Source organism: Sesamum indicum, linkage group LG4 (genome assembly GCF_026168435.1).
Source record: "Sesamum indicum cultivar Baizhima isolate 11 linkage group LG4, ASM2616843v1, whole genome shotgun sequence".
Classification (NCBI taxonomy): Eukaryota; Viridiplantae; Streptophyta; class Magnoliopsida; order Lamiales; family Pedaliaceae; genus Sesamum; species Sesamum indicum.
Window position 1 is genome coordinate 11,927,522 of NC_142660.1, and position 18,325 is coordinate 11,945,846.

At 35.9% G+C, this 18,325-nt stretch overlaps 1 protein-coding gene across 3 annotated transcripts; it reads left to right on the forward strand.

The window, feature by feature from the left end:
* The first annotated feature begins 1,365 nt into the window (after nucleotides 1–1,365).
* On the forward strand, nucleotides 1,366–17,929 carry GMI1 (gamma-irradiation and mitomycin c induced 1). Of its 3 annotated transcripts, XM_088879506.1 has the most exons (38): nucleotides 1,366–1,571; nucleotides 2,292–2,770; nucleotides 2,853–2,882; nucleotides 3,014–3,100; nucleotides 3,176–3,231; nucleotides 3,951–4,031; nucleotides 4,762–4,834; nucleotides 5,725–5,780; nucleotides 5,884–5,989; nucleotides 6,072–6,140; nucleotides 6,778–6,864; nucleotides 7,204–7,248; nucleotides 8,044–8,176; nucleotides 8,295–8,356; nucleotides 8,447–8,575; nucleotides 8,752–8,842; nucleotides 8,950–8,984; nucleotides 9,168–9,243; nucleotides 9,418–9,600; nucleotides 9,725–9,883; nucleotides 10,208–10,229; nucleotides 10,334–10,442; nucleotides 10,530–10,649; nucleotides 11,330–11,650; nucleotides 11,740–11,849; nucleotides 12,700–12,877; nucleotides 12,950–13,058; nucleotides 13,189–13,283; nucleotides 13,518–13,643; nucleotides 14,366–14,432; nucleotides 14,863–14,948; nucleotides 15,070–15,351; nucleotides 15,425–15,736; nucleotides 16,043–16,157; nucleotides 16,356–16,554; nucleotides 16,640–16,801; nucleotides 16,906–17,223; nucleotides 17,354–17,929. In XM_088879506.1, the coding sequence occupies exons 2-38, from the start codon at nucleotides 2,375–2,377 to the stop codon at nucleotides 17,589–17,591; spliced, it is 4,923 nt and encodes a 1,640-aa protein (XP_088735632.1). In that variant the 5' UTR covers nucleotides 1,366–1,571; nucleotides 2,292–2,374; the 3' UTR covers nucleotides 17,592–17,929. The 3 variants fall into 3 exon arrangements, with proteins under 3 accessions (XP_088735632.1, XP_088735634.1, XP_088735633.1); XM_088879507.1 differs by lacking the exons at nucleotides 1,366–1,571; nucleotides 2,292–2,770; nucleotides 2,853–2,882; ... (1 more) ...; nucleotides 3,176–3,231; nucleotides 3,951–4,031 and adding exons at nucleotides 4,333–4,383; nucleotides 4,498–4,542; XM_088879508.1 differs by lacking the exons at nucleotides 1,366–1,571; nucleotides 2,292–2,770; nucleotides 2,853–2,882; ... (1 more) ...; nucleotides 3,176–3,231; nucleotides 3,951–4,031 and adding an exon at nucleotides 4,326–4,383.
* The last annotated feature ends 396 nt before the right edge of the window (nucleotides 17,930–18,325 follow it).

Here is an 18,325-nt window from a genome sequence, read left to right on the forward strand (position 1 = left end):
TGATGGGAATTATGATTATGGTTAATAAATATCAGGACCTCATTTAAAAATATAAAATTATACTCTTTTTTAAATAAATTTAAAATTAAATTTATAATTTTTTAAAAAAAATCATAATTTACACTCGACTTCCTTTCATTAGGGTCAGGTATAAATGTAGAATTTCATAAGAGTGTAAGTATAATTTTAATTTTTATAACAAATATAATTAGATATTTTCAGAGAGAGTCTGAGTAAAATTAATTTTTATATTTACAAGTTAAAAATTCTATTTATAATTTTATAAGTGATATTATGTGCTTTGTGTTGTCAAACCTACTTTTGGTGCGTTGATGTAATTTAATTATAATTTTATTGATAAAATAATAATTTTCTATGACAATATACTTATTTTTATTTCTAATAAAAAGGGAAATGGAACGTCGAATTGCGATTTTAGCGGAATCTGAAAGAGAGAGAATCCAATTGTTGTCTGTGCACGGTCTGATCGAACGGTTGTCATGGGCCGATACAGTCACCAATGATATCTTCTATCGTGCGCCTCCATGCAGATGATGATAACCGGAGCGGGGTTGCGCTCTATGCCACCTCCCTTATTTAAGTGTTCCAACTCAGATAAGGCTGCATTTTGTGGACTTCCCCTCTTTTTCACTCCACGTGGCGAAACTACAGAGCGCAGGGCGCACTGTAGCAAGCACGTCGCAAAGGACTGTTTGGCTTAGATCACTAACACCAACTAGGTGTGATTATTGATTTTCTTCCACTAAGAAAATTTGTGTGCAATAATGAATACATATTGCAGTGTATAACCAATTACTAAAATTAATATTTTTTTAATGCACAATATTTTAGAAGAATACATAAATTAAAATAATAAAATATTAATATTTTATCATTATTTATCCCTCATCTATTTAATTTTTTAATTTCATAAAAAAATAGTGTGAAAATAAAATTATGTTTGGATTAGTTGATAATTTATTCGTTAGTATTTCAAAGCAATTATATTTTTAATTTAAATAGAATTAATAGTTTTATAATTATATTTGTTAATGATGTCATATCAAAATACCATGAAAAGATATATTATTAGTTTATAGGTGTAACGATCGAAAATTTTATATGTATAAATAAAAAATAAAATAATTGAAATAAAAATGTTATTAAATTTAATTTTTAAAAATATATAAAGAAATATACGTATTCTTTTATTTTTATTATTTTTTCAAAAATAAAATAGTGAAAATGAAAGAAATTACGAACTCAAACAATCGTGCCAAACAGGACACTTTCTAGCTTCTTATGGAAGCAATTAAGGGGCGCAATTCACGAACCGCGCAACTTAGCGCCGTGCGCCGCCTGTTTTCCTTTTCCATGCACCACCGTATAATGTTTCTACTTTCTACTGGTTGTCGTTTACGCTGCTCACTGACTTCACTCACTGAAACACACACTTTCTCTCTCTCCTCTGTCTGCGTCTATCCGTCTCTACAGGGAAAGAGGGAGAAGAAGAATTTGGTTCTGCTTCAGCAGGCAGCCCAGTAAAAAGAGGAAAAAGCAAGGAAGAAAGTGTAAGTTAATTTCTTCGTAAAGCTCTTACTTGGAACTGTTTGTTTATGATGTACATGTTCATTTGGAGGTATACTATCTGTGTTTCTTTCTTAGTCCATGCATACGTGTTTGCAAATGATGTTGGCAACTAGGGTTCTTTTTTGGTGGGGGGACGTTTTTGGTTTGTTTTGTGTTGAAGATCAAAGTTTTTGTCGTTGTTCTGTGAAAGTTTTATGCGTATGTGTGTGCTTTGGTTTATTGATTATGATTTTGTACTGTATGCTGCCTCAGTAAGTATCTACATTTTCAGTTTTTGTGCCGTAATGGTGTATCGTCTTCTTTTTCTTCTTCTTCTTTTTTTCTTTTCTTAACAAAAATTGTGATGGATTAGTAAGTCAGAAATGGGAAAACAAAGATTCCGCTGAGGGCCAAAAGATTTTATATTTATGCGGAATGTTCTGCTGGTGCTTCTGTATGCATACGTATATAATGTGCGAATTTGTTGCTGTTGTGCTGAGAATTGAAAAAAAGAAAAAAAGTGAAGTTGTATGCCTGGCGACTTTTCGATTTTTCAGGAAGTCTTCCTTTTTACCTTTGGCTTTCGGGAAGGACAGGTTGAGTTTTTTTCAGGGATCAAGATCTTTCTTTTAAAGTTGCTAAATTTTTTTAGCCTTCTCTGTTTTCTTGCTCTTTTCATATCAAAGTGCCTAAGGCAGTTGCTAATTCTTAAAAATCACCAGGCATTGGTTCTCGACCAATCAAGTACAAAAGAACGATTTGTAAATGTGCTACTATTTTCTGAAGCTTTGTTTCTGAGTGATTGATGTACTCAAAGACACCCCAGAGCTTGATGAACAAGAGGCCTCGTGAAGATTCTAGCATGGAGAGGCCGAGAAAGAGTCCATATGGAGTTGTTAAGGTAGAAGATGATGCTGGTGAGACAAAGATTTTCAAGTTCCGCGTACTTTTACCGAATGGCACGACGGTTGAGCTCAAATTGAGCGAGCTGCGCAGTGAAATGCCAATCGAGGAGTTTGTTGGTGTTGTGAAGAGGGAATATTTTAATGTCGCGAAGCAAAGAAGGTCTCTAGAACCAAAGAGAGCAATCAATTGGAAGTACCAAGACCTATATTTTACTGACGTTCATGCAAATAAGATGAGAATCAAAGTTAATTTTCAGGATTTTATACCAAACACGTGGCACTTCCTCTGGCTTCATGTAAGATTCTGTTAGCACAATTGACTAAGTCTGTTTTTTTTGCATTAATGAGTTCATGATTTCTGTATCCATCTCGATATAGGATGGGTCAGCCGAGCCTGATGCATATGAGGTATGCATTTTGTACTGCAACCCAATCCTACTCTACTGTGTCTCTGCATTAGTGATGCAGGGTGCTTTGATTCGCTTATTTCTCGTTTCTACTTTGTGATTTCTTGTTGGTTGTGCTGTTCGGCTCTGCAGGAAATGTGGGATCTTACTCCGGACACAGACTTGTTGAAGGAGCTTCCTGACGACTACACATTTGAAACTGCCCTTGCTGACCTAATAGTGAGCATGTGTTACCATTATCTTCTCTGTTTATTATTATCATGTGTGTACTAAAGTCACTTACCTGTCTATCAGGACAACTCCCTGCAAGCTCTCTGGTCTAATGGCAAATTTGAGCGAAGATTAATAAGGTATGCGCTTGCAAGGTGGGTTTTTAAGTAATTATAAGTAAACATAGATCCTGTGAGTGAAAAGACTAATAAACTCCATAAGGTATTGATTAAATGCTTTATGGTTGTGATACTTGAGTAGTTACAATAGTGAATACTGGAGAAGTTGGCAAGGAAATGACTTTGAGGGACATATTCATAAATTTATCATCCAAAACTTCCATTCTGGCGTATAACAAACTGCAAAGCTTGAAGAAAAAGGTCTGGTGGCTGCAAGTTTACTTTTCTTTCATTTTTAACTATTTCCTCTTGATCAGCCCCCACGCTTGAGAGAGTACAGTTATGGACCCTAAAGACTTTGATTAAGATTTTTTTCAGCCCAAGACGAATTGGTACATTTTTCAGACACCTCAACCATGATTCAACTTTAGTGTGGACTTGGGAAGGAATGGCAAAACAAATATTCTTGTATTGATGCTCTATACTTACATTATTGAATAAAATTTACTTAATGAAAACCTTTCCTATTACACAAATTATAATTCTTCAATGTGTAATAGAATACATGCTACCATTGTATGTACATGATAATGGGAGAGCTCTGCTACACTTTTCTTGTCTGTTTGTTTTTTCGTTTCTCTTTGTAGCATCATATTATTTCTTGCTAACTTTTGTTCTCTCACCAAATACTTTATTTCTTGCTAGCATTTAAAGCTGATAAATACTTGTGTTGTACATAGTGTGGAATTGCAAGCAGACAGAATTTCAATTTTTGACACAGGACCTGGAATGGATGGCACAGATGGGAACCTGGTGAAGTGGTATGATGTTTTACATCTTATTTGTTAAAATGCAGTTCATAACCTTTGCATGGACAATAATTTGATCATCTTCACTTTTCTTAATTACCTTGTGGCAAGAGCGGTTTTGTGCGCCACTCTATTTCTAGTTGTCTCTCATTTTTCTTCGGATTACAAGAGAGGTTCTTGTTTGCGGGTTTTATAGTTATTTATTGAACATTCTTCCTTTTAAAGCATTAAAGTGTGTGCTGCCTCAAAAAGAGAATTATTAAGTTATGAAGGATCTGACAGAGCACTTCCAGCTTGATATGCAATCCTAGCTGTTCTTAATTGCTGTCATATGAGACGTCTGCAAATATTCATGAATTTATGAGTAAGTATCCATATCTAGTTAGTTGTAGTTACTTACCTAGTAATTCATAATTTCTAGTTTATCCTTTGCATGTTTTAATGACCGATAATTGTATCATGATGCTTCAAATTTCAGAAACAGGAATGTTATGCATGGATTTCCAAACTATGCTATTGACTGGTAATGGATTAGTTGATCATATAATAATACTGTGAATATAGATAGCTTGATTAGCAGGTGGAAGTGTGATTGTGATGTTGTTTTGGTCTTCCATTTCAAGTTTGTAATTGTTCTTTGACTCTGAAAGATGTCATAAGGGTTGCATCAGGTTGTTCTATGGTTATGCATATGTCAGCTGAAAATCTCTTCATTGTCCTTTTGATTGTTTTATTTTCCCAGGGGAAAAATGGGAGCATCATTGCACAGATCAGCAAGAGGGAAAGCCATAGGGGGCAAACCCCCATATCTAATGGTAACAGTGGGCTGTCAGGCATCCCATTGATTGTTGACATGCATGTGCGAAATTGATATCATTACCATCTTTTCCTGTACTGGTCCTACCTCATCTAAATCCTTGACCTCACTAAAGTAGAGGAGTATGATAACTAACTACTAGCAATGTATGATCAAACTGCATGGACTTTCTGCAGGAAACTTCACCAAGAAAGTCTGAATACTGAAACAACTTTCAGAGAAATTTTGAGCTTTAGTAATTTTTAGGAAGAATTGTAAGCAAAAATGTACTAGAGATGTATGATCAAACTGCATGGTCTCTCTGCAGGAATCTTCTCCAAGAAAGTCTGAATACTGAAATTTTTCTACTGCCATTTGCATTCTCGTATGCATTCTCTCAACAACTTTCACAGAAATTTTGGGCTTTAGTAATTTTTGGGAAGAAAGTGGATCTTGGCGATCGGGGGGCTTGATTTCTTGCTAAGATATTTAGGTACATTAGATGTTCTTTGTCCAAGCTTCCAGACCAAGTACCTAGTTCCTTCAGAAACAATCAAATGGGAAATAACTAAATAGTGATGAATCTGTTGCAAACAACTAAACTCTGCATCTGGAAGAAGACTTGATAACTCCACTTGATGTCAACTATCGTTTTCTTATCACAAATATTAACTGAGGTTCACTTGATGCAAAACTTCTAAGACACTGATTGACAAGATATACTGACCTGATAAAACTGAAAAATTAAGTGAACTTTCTGAAGCTGAGAAACTTAAATTTATGAATTTAATGGAATAAGCTCTATTACAAGCTGGGTAATTGTTCCAGGACATGCAATGCAGTGATGTATAGCTTTAATGAAGTATCTGGATGTCTCTTATTAATTTGCATTTTTTTTTTGGATGACAGCCTTTCTTTGGCATGTTTGGATATGGAGGTCCTGTTGCTACCATGTGTTTGGGAAGGTTTGAACTACAGAAACTATGTGCTCTGTGAATCTCTATGACGCTGAGACTTAGTGCTTTTCTACTCGCATTTTTATTTTTTGTCCTGCTAACTGTACTGCAGACGTTGCATTGTTTCATCAAAAACAAAGAATCGTAACAAAGTATTTACACTACACCTGGAAAGAGAAGCATTAGTGAGCTCGTCATGCTCAGAAAGCTGCTGGAAGGTAATTGACTAGCTGCACTTCAGTTTTGACCAGTCCTTATGATCTCATGGCTGCTTATTGAAGACTTTCTGATGATTTAAAGACAAAAGGGGGGATCAGAGATCCGTTAGAAGATGAAAAAGAGAATTCACCTCATGGTAGCTTCACGAAAGTAAGTTTATGTTCACAGCTCTTTTATGCACTGAAGTTTACTTGTGTTTAATTGCCTCTCTTGATAAGAATCTACTCTTTCCACAACAAGTTACATGCAGATTTCTGTTATTACTATATCTGCACTTTCCTTGACGAAAATGGTTTCACATATTCTTCTTTCCGGTAGATGACTTCTGATCTTCTTCCCCTGTTGTGGTCTCGCAAATTGATTGAGAATTTCTTGGACAGAATACCTGAAATGCTTTATTACTCTTGAATTGACTGGGGCAGAGAAAGACTGTATGATTTCTTGAACTATTGATGATCTTTTAACAACATGATGCATGCAGAACTAATCTGCATGTAAGATACAAAACAAGGAGCATCTACAATCTGAAATTGGTCAACCAGTGATGACCACAAATTGAGCTTATACATTAACATTATGAAGATCACATGTGTGTTCTTTAAATCAAGAATCTTCAGTTCATACCTCCCCTTTATCTCCTTTTCTTTTCTTTGCGTGTCAATCTTAACTTTTATTATTTAAGTACATGAATGGCAGTCCACATTGCTATTTTCATTATAGGAATATTTGAAGTGCATCAGATTGTGCTACTCAGAGTTGACAGCTACATTGCTTTTATTGTTATCAGGTTGAGATCTTTGAGCCTAAAATCAAGATTGTGGGCATAAAACATCTACGGCGCAAGTTAAAGGACATTTACTTTCCCTATATCCAGGTTTGCCTCTACATGGTTAAGCTCTTGTGGTTCCAGTCATCTGGTAGTTCTAAGCATGATTCATGTGTTAATTCATGAATTAATCTATGTCTTAATTTAGAGAATTTTGTCTTTGAGATATTTATGATGCTGCTGAGTTAACCTTAACAATTTACGTCATGAAAATCAAGCAGTTATGCAAAGTATGATAAAGTTTTTACAACTATTGCTGCAGATGGTTCCTTCTCCTAGTGGATGTTGTTGAAACTTCCTTTTACTCATTATTTCTTTTTCGCATAATAAATAGTTTAAGAGGTTTCTGTAAGTATATTTACCGCTTCCTTTTTTCTGATTGAACAGTGCGATGAAATGTCTGGAAAAACAAGCATGCCTATTAAATTTCAGGTGGCTTTAGACTCTCTTTTCCATTTTTTGGGGTACTTTTCTCATGATTATTAATGCTTTCCTCATCATTAAACATGTTCAGTGGAATCTTTCTAGAAGATATCCAATAGTTAAATATTTTTACTTGGCTGCTGTCGATTCCACTTGATGGTTTACAGATCATGACGTGGGGAATTGAGGTTTATGAATGTATGGAATTTATTTTAATCCAGTCTCATGTTCTGTTGTTCATGTAGCAGGAGAAGAACATTCAGATATGACTTTAAGTGTACAAAGTTGCCTTCGTCCTATGTTTGTTTACTGATAGCTATTTATCTGTTTGTAACAAGTTTAGTTTCTATAGTCCTATTTGTCCCCGTCTTGCCCCTCTGTTTCTTCTCTGCTTCTATTTCTTCTTGAATTGGGTGTCATGTCAAGGCTTACATGTCCTGCTGATACATTTTGGCAATTGATTAGTGTCTTAATATCTCGTCATCTTTATCCGGATATTAATTTCTGAAATAAAGAGAATTACTACACAGCACTCTAAGTGCAAATATTGATCTCATGAGGTTTAATAATGTGTCCTTTGGTTGATGACCACTAATTTTGGTGCATACTATAACTACTGGGCAAGCAACAAAGATCAGTTCTGTCCAAGGGTGTACTTGTAAGTTTTCCAGACAAAGTTAAGACATTTACTCCTGGACTGAATGAATGTTGTATTGTATATAATTTGTTGGATAAACATTATTTCTCTCAGTTCCAGCGAATAGTTCTCCTTATGGTCCTGGGTTGAAAACTTAAGATTTGCAGGTCAATGGAGAAGATTTAGTGGGAATACAGGGAGGGGAAGTGGCCACAACATACTTGCATTCGTGCAACGGTCCAAACTTTATTCTGCAACTTCACTTTAGCAACAGTCAGGATACTTCTTCGCTTGGTCAATGTATGCATAAGTCAGTTACTTATATAAAAATTTATATGATAGTCTTCATGTTAGGACATAAAACATGATCTAAATGTGGGGGCACTCATTCATGTAAGATTATTACTCCAATCTCCAGGTCCAAAAGTGCTTCTAGAAGCAAATGCAAGACTGAAGTGTGTTTACTTTCCCATTATCAAGGTATTCTCATAGTCTTTTCTCTATTGGCTTCTGGTACGGGATTCATTAAAAGATGCTTTGCATAAAAAAATCTGGATTGGTGGATTTCAGGGCAAAGAGAGCATTCAGAAAATTATAGATGAGTTAGAAGCAGATGGTTGTGGAATCAGAGAGAGCTATGAGAGTTTTAGTCGTGTATCTGTAAGAAGGTTGGGTCGTCTCCTGCCAGACACACGCTGGGTCAGCCCAACAAATCTTATCCCTTGTTTTGTTTGAAATTCAGCATTTGGTCTTAGAATCCAGTCAAATTTTGTGGCTTGAGGTCACTTCATAAATATTGCACATGATCTTTGATTAACTTCCAGTTGGTGAGAATTGTTAATTTGTTACTGTACCTGAAGTTATCTCTTCCGCAGCCTTTGCTTCCATTTATGGAGCCAAAACAGAAAGTAGGTGAGAAGGCACAGATTTTGAAAAGGTGCTGCTCTAGAGTCAAGTGCTTAATAGGTAAGTATTTTGCTAATTAAGGATGTCATATGATCCTGGAAATATTAAGTTCACATTCAATGTACTTGCACCAAATGTGTAACTTAGCACAATGGTTTTGGCTGCAGACACTGATTCTGGTTTCAATCCAACACCTAATAAGGTATGAAGTGAATAACATCCTAAAATCTTTGAGACTACTAGGATTGTTGTGGAACTTATAAGTTTTGTCTCTCATCTTCGAAGCATTCTCTTGTACAGATAAGACCTGACCCACAAACACACACTTTTGTGGTTTTGGTAAATAAGCACTAATAAGTTTGCCTTGTTTGCTTGTATATTTCAGATGGACTTGGCCCATCATCACCCATACACCAAGGCATTAAAGAATTTTGGCAACAGGGTTCCTGACAATGAAAAAGGTGATGTCTTAGTTCATTCTTATATGGGAAATGAATTTATTTCAACTGCGCAAAAGCTCATATTAAATTACGTAACCAAGTTCAGTTATTGCTTTTTGATGTTATCCATAGGAATATATAGTAGGTTTTAAGATTTATATGTATATTGAGTTTGAATGTTATGTTGCCATGTAGATGTGCAAATTGAAATATTTAGAGACGGAAAGAAATTGACTCTCGCGCAATTGGAAAAGCAGTATGGTGATTGGATTTCCGAAATGCATGATCGATATGATGAGGAGATTGATGGAGGCCTGGATCAAGCCACTCTTGTTGTCGTTTCTTCAAACTTTAAAAAGCTTGGCATATCTTCAGATGGTATGTTCAAGTAGCAAGGGTTGATCATTTTACAGCTTTTTTGTTCTTGATATTATCTACTTTCTTGTTCTGGTGTTACTACTTTTGTCCAACTAATTTGATGATTACCTGGTACATTTTCTAGTTGTGAGGGTTCATGAAAAGATCGAGTGGAAAGGAACATGCTGGGCTGCTGGTCAGAAAATCAAAGTTCTAAAGGGAGCTTGTCCTGGATGTCATAAAAACAATGTATTTGCTACACTGGAATACATAATCCTTCAAGGGCTTCCTGGAGATGCTTGTGGTAAGTGCATGCAGTCTTTTGGATGGGAAATGATTTGAGTGAATTTGGGGCCTAAATATAATTTTCAAGGTGGTCCACTGTCTAGGACGCTGGATTATTGGTGAATTGCTAATCTCCTATATTGACCTGGATGAATGCTTCAAAGTGTTCTCCTTTGGTAGTATATATACACCAATGATCATAGTTCTTTGGTAATGAAAGTAACTTGTGACGTTGGTGGCTCCTCTCTGTCTATTTCTGCACCTTACTTTGCATTAGAGAGTAATTTATTTTGGATTCGTACTTTTTTTCATCATCTAATAATTTTCTCATATATCAAATTAGGTGAGGCCCGACTAATTTGCAGGTATGTGGTTTACTTTATTTCTCTTGAAACAACTGATTCTGAGGCAGTTTTCGGTGAAGTAGAGAATTGTAGAAATCCTTCTTCCATTAATTTCCCTCTGATAGGCCACTTGGTGTACCAAAAGCAAAAGGTTGCCGACTCTTGGTTGAAAAAGGAACCATTGACATTCGTGACTCTCTATCGTTACCAATCAGAGTGCTTGACAGTGGAAAGGCCAGCCATTTATTTTGTTGTCTTTCTAGTTATGATTTTAACAATATTAGGTGTGCACTGAAAAGTTTTTGAAAAACGGTGATGCAGTGCTTGCTCGTTGATGATACCGAGTGGGAGAGCAAGCTTCAGACATACTACTATCAGAAATTGCCTTCTGCCATTGATCTATTAAGCGACATAGATTGTCATGAGTTGAAAGTTGATGGGGTTAGTTGGGCAATTTTTTTAGATTTTCGTGATAATTTTTCCATGCTCCAGATTTGATTTATAAAGACCAGAGCTAGAGATTTTTTTTATATACACTCATCCACTATATTTTATGATAGAAAGGAAGTTATAGTACTGTGATTTACAAGCATTTATCGTTTAAATCCTTTTGTTTGTCATCCATAGCATTCATAGATCAGGCGGTTAGTATAAAGGCGCCCTTGTGGTTGAGTAGCATTAAGAACATTCACATTTGCACCAAGTAAGGCGCGATTTTGAGAATTGCGTACCTACTGCATAAGTCAGTTGTATGTCGTTGTGCCATTCACTTGTACTATGTAATTTAGCTAACTCACCCATATAAACCTTACTACATGTCAGTTTAACCACAAAAGTTTGGACACCTGTGAACTGCTCATATGTTCAACTGGTTAATTTTCGTTGTAAGACAATTGGATTTTGAATACCAATACATTAGTTGTACAATAAAAAAGTTGATTACATCTATCTGTGTTAAAGGAATTATTATGATTTAAATGTCACTTATACACAGCTTCATGTTAAATGTAACATAATCCTCACCTCTTTAATCTCTTGAATCAATGAGAAGGGGAGGAATCAACCATCTTAACAAGTTTACTCCTTTTTTTTTTTTTCAAAATTGTTTATGCCTTGTACAGGGGTTGCCTGTTGATGTAGTACAAGCTGGAGATGCTCCTCCGGAGAATATTGTTGCTGTCATTCGTCCAAAGGCTTTCAATCCTGAAAACAGTTCCAAGAGATTGGACCAAAAATTCATAGTTAGAGATAGTCTTGACATGAGCCTAGAAGTTAATTTCAGAGATAGTGGTGAAAATGTTGGAAGTCATGTTCATGTTTATTCTGTGAGAATAGCACCTTCTTCCTGTAAGGGGCTTCATGGCTTCTACATATTTCCTCTGAAATCAAAATGTCCTGCCTTATTCCACAAAGCTGGATCCTATGCATTATCATTCTCCCTGGTAACTGCTACAAATGAATTGAGATTTTCCTGTTCTGACAATAAATCTTAAATGATCCATTTCTAAACTTTTGAAACTTCATATACTAGAATGGTTATAGAGATGTAAGGTTTGAAAAAGTAGTGCAAGTTCAGGCTGCAGCTAATGTTGGCAGTTGGAAAGTCATAAGTCATAAGCTGGATGCAGTATATACTGTCAGGTGAGGAGCCTATTTGTTTTCAATTTGTCATGGATTGAGTTTCTAGGTTTTCCTTGATTAGAACTTTTTATCATTAGCCTTGTCTTGTTGAGTATCTCTTCTGTATGTTGCACAAACACATAAAAATTTCCAAAGGAAATTGTTTAAATCTTCTTCTGCCTTATTATTTCGGTTTTCATAACTGCACGTGGTGAAGAGTCATCATCTAATTGTACATGTGAAGCCACTTTTGTGCATTCTAGTATCTCTTATTAGCCTTGTCCTTTATTGAAACTTTTGATGATTAGCCTTGTCTTTTAGAGTATCTCCTGTTTGTTACACAAACATATAAGAATTTCCGAGGAAATTGTTTAAGTCTTTTCCATCTTATTAATTTGGTTCTTTTGGCATTAATAGACTTTGAAATTAAGATTCATAACAGCACTTAGTGACGAGTCATCAGGGCATGAAAAGCCACTTGTCTGCAGACAAATATAGTGCATCATCCTTAATAAATTTTGTTTTAACTTATGTCATAATTACTTAGTCATACATAGTGGCCAGGAGAGTATTTATGTACTGTTTTAGCGCCGCGTATTTGTTAACAATGATTCTATCTGCTACATTACCTACTCCAGTTCTTCCAAGTTTGATATTTTGTTGAGCTTGTCCTGCAACTTTTATTGTGCTTCTTCCAAACATTTTAATTAGTCATGTAAATGTGGTAATGCCTTTTCTGATTTAGGTACAAAGCTAATAGTGTGAGATGCTATGCAACCTTCTTTATCTAGCATTGTTACAATAACAATGTTGTCTTCATTTACATGGTGGAACTAAATCTTGCAATCCTCTTTCTGAATCTGTTGAACAGGGTAGGTTCTTGTTTTGAACCTCTTTCTATAGGGTGCTATGATAGATACAACAACAGTATCCTGTTTACAAGCGTTCCAAAACTGATCGTCAAGCTTGTCTCAAATAGAGCAGTTCTTGCACAAGTACGCACTCCGAAAGTGGATGTAACAGCTGACAAGTTAACTGTGAAACTTAAGGTAGTTTTTTGCGCTCTGCTGATACTTTGTTTATCCTAAAATGCCTCTACCCATAAGTTCTTGATTTTGTAGGGTATTGTTGTTAAAAGTAGTAAATTGGATGATATTCGTCCAACTTATGAAGCAGCCTTAAGCATAAGCACGCCAGATGAAGCATTCTCTGTTGCTTTCCCATGTCGAGGTATTTGTTCTAGTTCACCGTTTCTGTTTTGCATTTCCAAAATTTTGAAGTAAATCAACACAGATCTGTGGAAGTAAAGTTCTTTTATTTTCATTACTAAATTTCTCATAGTGTACATTCCTGTTCACAGTTATACCTGGAAATCCATATACGATAATTGCACATCCACGGAAACTAAAAATGCAGTTGATTCCAGGCCATATTGTTGAAGAGCTTGCTTTAGAGGTATGCTTTTTATCCTTATCCTTTTTATCAATTAATTTCTTGTCTCTCAACTGCAGAATTTTCTTAGTTTGATATTTTGAGTTGGTAATTTAACATGCAATATTTAAAGGTGAATCTTGTCTTATAAGAGCCAATTGAGATTTATGCTGAGGTTTCGAAATGTGGAAATGGCATAGCAAATATAATTGGACAGCTTATAGAGCACTGATTATGCAAAATTTTTTCTTTATGCAGGTTTTTGATGAATATGGTAACCATGCTAAAGAAGATGAAAAAATCTTGTTGAGTTTAGATGGTTTTTCATTCCAAGATGAAAGCAATATTCTTCATGATGGCGGGGTTATGTATTATGTAAAGAAGGTTTGTTCACTGGTCCACAAAGTACACTTGATTTTCTGTAGGAATCCTATGGCTTTGATCTGTTATATATTTCTTCCAAGAGCAATCATCTCTTACTATAACAGAACTTCACACAGTGCTATAAATGCGATAATTTGGAATGTCATGGAAGTTAGCCTATGAACGGATATGGTCAATCAATGATTTGACAGTTTGCCTGTTAGGTATACAGCAACTTGCAGCCTCTGCTAATGTTCTTATGCCAGATCCAAATCATATCAAGCTGAAAACCCAAGAGAAGGTCCTACTCTGTTTTTCTCAACAATCAATACCGACCACTAGGAGATTGCTAGAGTTTGGTTTCTTTCACAGAACAAATAAATCTTGTAGCTCAACTGCACTCCAGATGAATTACACAAGAACTTTATAGATGTATGCAAAAATATCAACCTGCTTAAGCTCGACGTACTTTTAGTCCCAAGCGTACTCCGTAAAACTTTTTATACCTTGCTCAAATACTATTTCATTTCAACCTTATTGTATGAGCAGATGAGCATTAGGGAAGACAGGATAAGAAAAAGGACTTGGATGGAAGCAAGAGTATCCCAGCAATGAATAAGAATGATTATAATCTTCTCTCTTTGCTGCATCAGATGTTGCAATAGTTAATTGCAAGTCTTGTGTACAATTCCCATCTGCCTAGCCATTTTGGTTTCCTTACTGTGATTGCTTTTAACTTTTAGGTGGCTGCTAATGGGTTTGTTGAACTGAGCAACTCTCTAAAAGTTTCTAAGGGATATGGCAAAGATGGTAAGCGTCTTCATCCTTTTCCCTGCTGGTATATCCAATCATTTAGGTGTTATATGTTTGTTGTGTGCCCTTGTGTATCTTGACATGGGCATTGCTCTCCCACTTTCAGCCAAAAACAATTAGTTTCTTAATTCTTGGTCTAGAAGAACCCCTCCACCCCCACCACCAAAAAAATAGAAGAGAAATTATGTATATGCTTCGCATAGCTGTTCTGGTTCATTTGTTGTTTAGTTCTTAGAGTGTGATTATGCATTTTTAATCAACTCCTCTGACTTAAGATGGACTTCACGTCAAATCCTTTCCCCACTATATCATGGGGTTATCTGAATAAACACCTTCTAGTTATTGAGTTGATCAAATTTTTATTTGTTTCTAAACTTCTGGTCAGAATAGTTCTTTTGTCATTGAGTTGGACATTTTTCACATACAGTTCTCCTCTCTGCAACATTCCGAGATAGAGTCATTTTCACGCTTAACTTTCAAACTGAAAAACGAGAGATCCGGACTGCGTCAAAGGTTTGTCTCTTTTTCTCCTTCCCCATGCTTCGTCCCGTAACCAGCATGCCAATATAAGAGGGAAGAAGCATTTTACTTCAATGTTTTTGTATTCTTTTCATTAATTGATTCTTCAATTCAGGTTTTCAAGAACTGTGAAGCAGGTTCTCAACTAGAGAATATTGTGTTTGAGGTTGTTAATCCTGAAGGTGAAGTTGATGAAAGCATCCATGACGAAGAGAAACACGGGCAGTCTCATACTCTCACGATTAAGTCAAATTCATTTGATATCGATGACTCTGTGAGATACAGCTTCCGACATGGACGTTGTACAATTCGTTCTATTCCTCTCCCACACAAAGAAGGGATTTTCTCCTTCTCAGCTGTGCATTTTCGCTATCCAGAACTAAACTTAGATATTGAGGTTTGCAACAAATCCATTAATCATTTCCAGTTCATGTAGTTTCATACTTGAACAGGTTGATACTTCTATGCAGGTTCATGTTGAGAAGACCTGGCAAGGGAATTTTGCCGAGATGGGAAATTATGAGGATGAAGGCAATCCTATATTTTCACCCCAAAATTCATGTCAAGAAAACTTACTAAGTCTCCCACACTCACCTGCCCCGAAGGTTCCAGAAGTAGTGAATAGAAGTCTTTCTCCACAAAGTTCGAGCAGATATGTAGTGAATAGAAGTCTTTCTCCACAAAGTTCGAGCAGATATGTGTTGCCGATTGGTTACTTGCCTTCTCCAAAGACTCCAAAATTGGAGAGCAGAAATGAAAATTCAGATATATCCCCGATTCTGGTACAGCTTCTTGTGATCTTTGCCATTTTGGTGGTTGTGCATTGATTTGCCAAAAGTTAAGCTCATAACTGTCAATGTATTTAGCATCGAGGATTTAGATGTATTAACTGCAAAGTTCACTTCACCAACATATTCTTCTTGATGAAGTTCATAAATTCACATGTCTAGTTCAAAGGTGATGCTTCTCTATATGGTTTAACAGTAGAGATATCATGGCTTCTGTAGAATTAAAATGATATTTGTTGTTGTAATAGGTCATTTTACTTGTCATTCTTTTTCTATTTCTGAGAGAAAAATTTTGTACAGGAGCTGGAAGATGATCTAACAAATTGTGGTATGAGAAAGATGGGTCGTGAAAGGAACATAGAGATCCTAAATACTCGCCGGTCACACATTGAGCAGCATATATCAGTTTTACAAGGTTTTATGCTCTACTTCTGCTAATTATTTCTTGTCTTCAGTCAACTGTGCAGTAGAACTGTGCCTAATCACTTAAGGTGTTCTTGATGCTATTGTGAAAGAATCGGCTCATATTCTTAACATATTGTACATTGATCTTGTAAATCCACTTAAGTTCATTTTCCTTCATCATTGATCTTATGTATTGATCATTCCCCAGCTTCCATAGACGGTGATCTTCGTAATGCAACGAGAACGTGTGCAAAAGAGTTGATACAGAAACAAATAGAAAGCAAAAGCCAATCGGCATCCGCAGTTATCTGCAGATTGCATGAAGAAGTACCATTTGAATCAAGGCCGCGAGACATACTTGGTATTGTAGCGCTTCTTGGAACAGTTGAAAGCATTGAGATTAGCAGGTTACTCCTTGTTCGTTCTCTGTTATTGAACTTTGTGGGAGACGAACTCACTGAACCTGAAACTGTATTTTATTTCATGATGTAGGATTTTGGCACAATACCTTGGTGAGGATCAAATGCGTGCAATTGTGTGCAAAAACTACGCAGCAGCACATTGTTTAGAGACCAATACCCTTCACGAGCTAGCAACTAAATTTGGAAAATCTATAAGTGGAGGATATCTTGCATTGTGCCTCGAGGATGTTAGGTACTGGATTCAATTTGCCTGTCTGTTTCGTACGTTTCAATTTTGTCTTTCAAGATCCGAATACTCAGTTTCCCCGCTAAATTTAAATGCTAATGCGTCGACAGGCCAATCACCAGTGGGCCAAGCACTAATCCCCAAGAGCTACTGCCCTTGCAAAAGCCTACCTTGCCGAATGGCGATGTGCCACAAGGTTTCATAGGGTATGCAGTTAACATGATTAGCACAGAAGCAAGTTATCTACGGTGGAGAACAAAGAGCGGTCATGGCCTTCGAGAGACTTTATTTTATCGTCTTTTTGGCGAGCTTCAAGTTTACAGAAACAGAGATTGCATGATGTCGGCACAGTCATGCATTAAAAATGGAGCCGTGTCATTGGATGGAGGCATCATGAGAGGAAATGGACTAGTCTCTCTTGGCCATTGGTAGGCACCAAATAAACCTACTTTTTTACATAGTCCTAAGTCCCACCTCTACAACTGCTTGCACATATGTGAAGTTTACGATTGTCTGAAGTATTGCCATCATTTTACCCCTTTGTTTTGTTTAATTTAGGGAACCAGATATCTTATTTCCAGTCCAAGACAAGGCTCTTACTCCACAGAGCTTAAAAAGTTTGCAAATGTTGGAAAGAAAAAAGAGAGAGCTTACAGAGTTAAACCGGCAGATCGATGAGGAAAGCAAGGCTCTTGAACAAGACAGAATAAAGCTTGAGATGTCGCGAGATAGGTACAACAGCTACATGTCTCAGAATGGATCCTCATCGGCAGCAAGAAGATCATTGCACTATTGATATGCATGATCATGCCTCAATCAACTTTGTATATATCCAGATGACTTCATGTGTTCAATGTGCAGAGAGTATTATCTAAGCCTAATACATAGAAATCCTTGAAGATTGTTTGCACATCCCTTCAGATTGCATTAGTATTTTGCACAACCATCTCTTGCAAATCTTTGGTTTTGTTAAATGGTCCTTGTTTTGGGGAATTACTTCTATTCGGTTCAGTGCTATTTGGTATTGACTTAGAAAATTGTGTGTTGTACGCTGAAATCTCCTCCAATTTATGTTTCGGTACAATGTTTTAAACTAATGCGCTAAACTGTATACATTGAAAGAAATATTTTATATATTTCAGTGTCTGTTTACGAAAAGTAATATGCTTTCATTGTCTATATGTGTTGTTAATAGAAGAATAATTAACTTATGAAGTTGCTACTTATAAATTTTATTATTAATTCATATTTATACTATTTATTAAGTGTGAAAAGATTAGAGTAATCAACTTTGATCCACAGTATATGTATAGATAGAGAGAGAGAGATATCTTCCAGCAATTTTACTTCGACACAGAATGACCATCTTTTTAATTTTCTCATATATAAATGTTATGTTATATTTTAATATATATTTATAATTTTTTATATTTGACAAGTCCTAAGTCCTAACAATTAATTTATGATATTTTATATCTCTTTGTGATTTTATATTTATATAAAAATACATAGTGTACAGTTTATTTTATT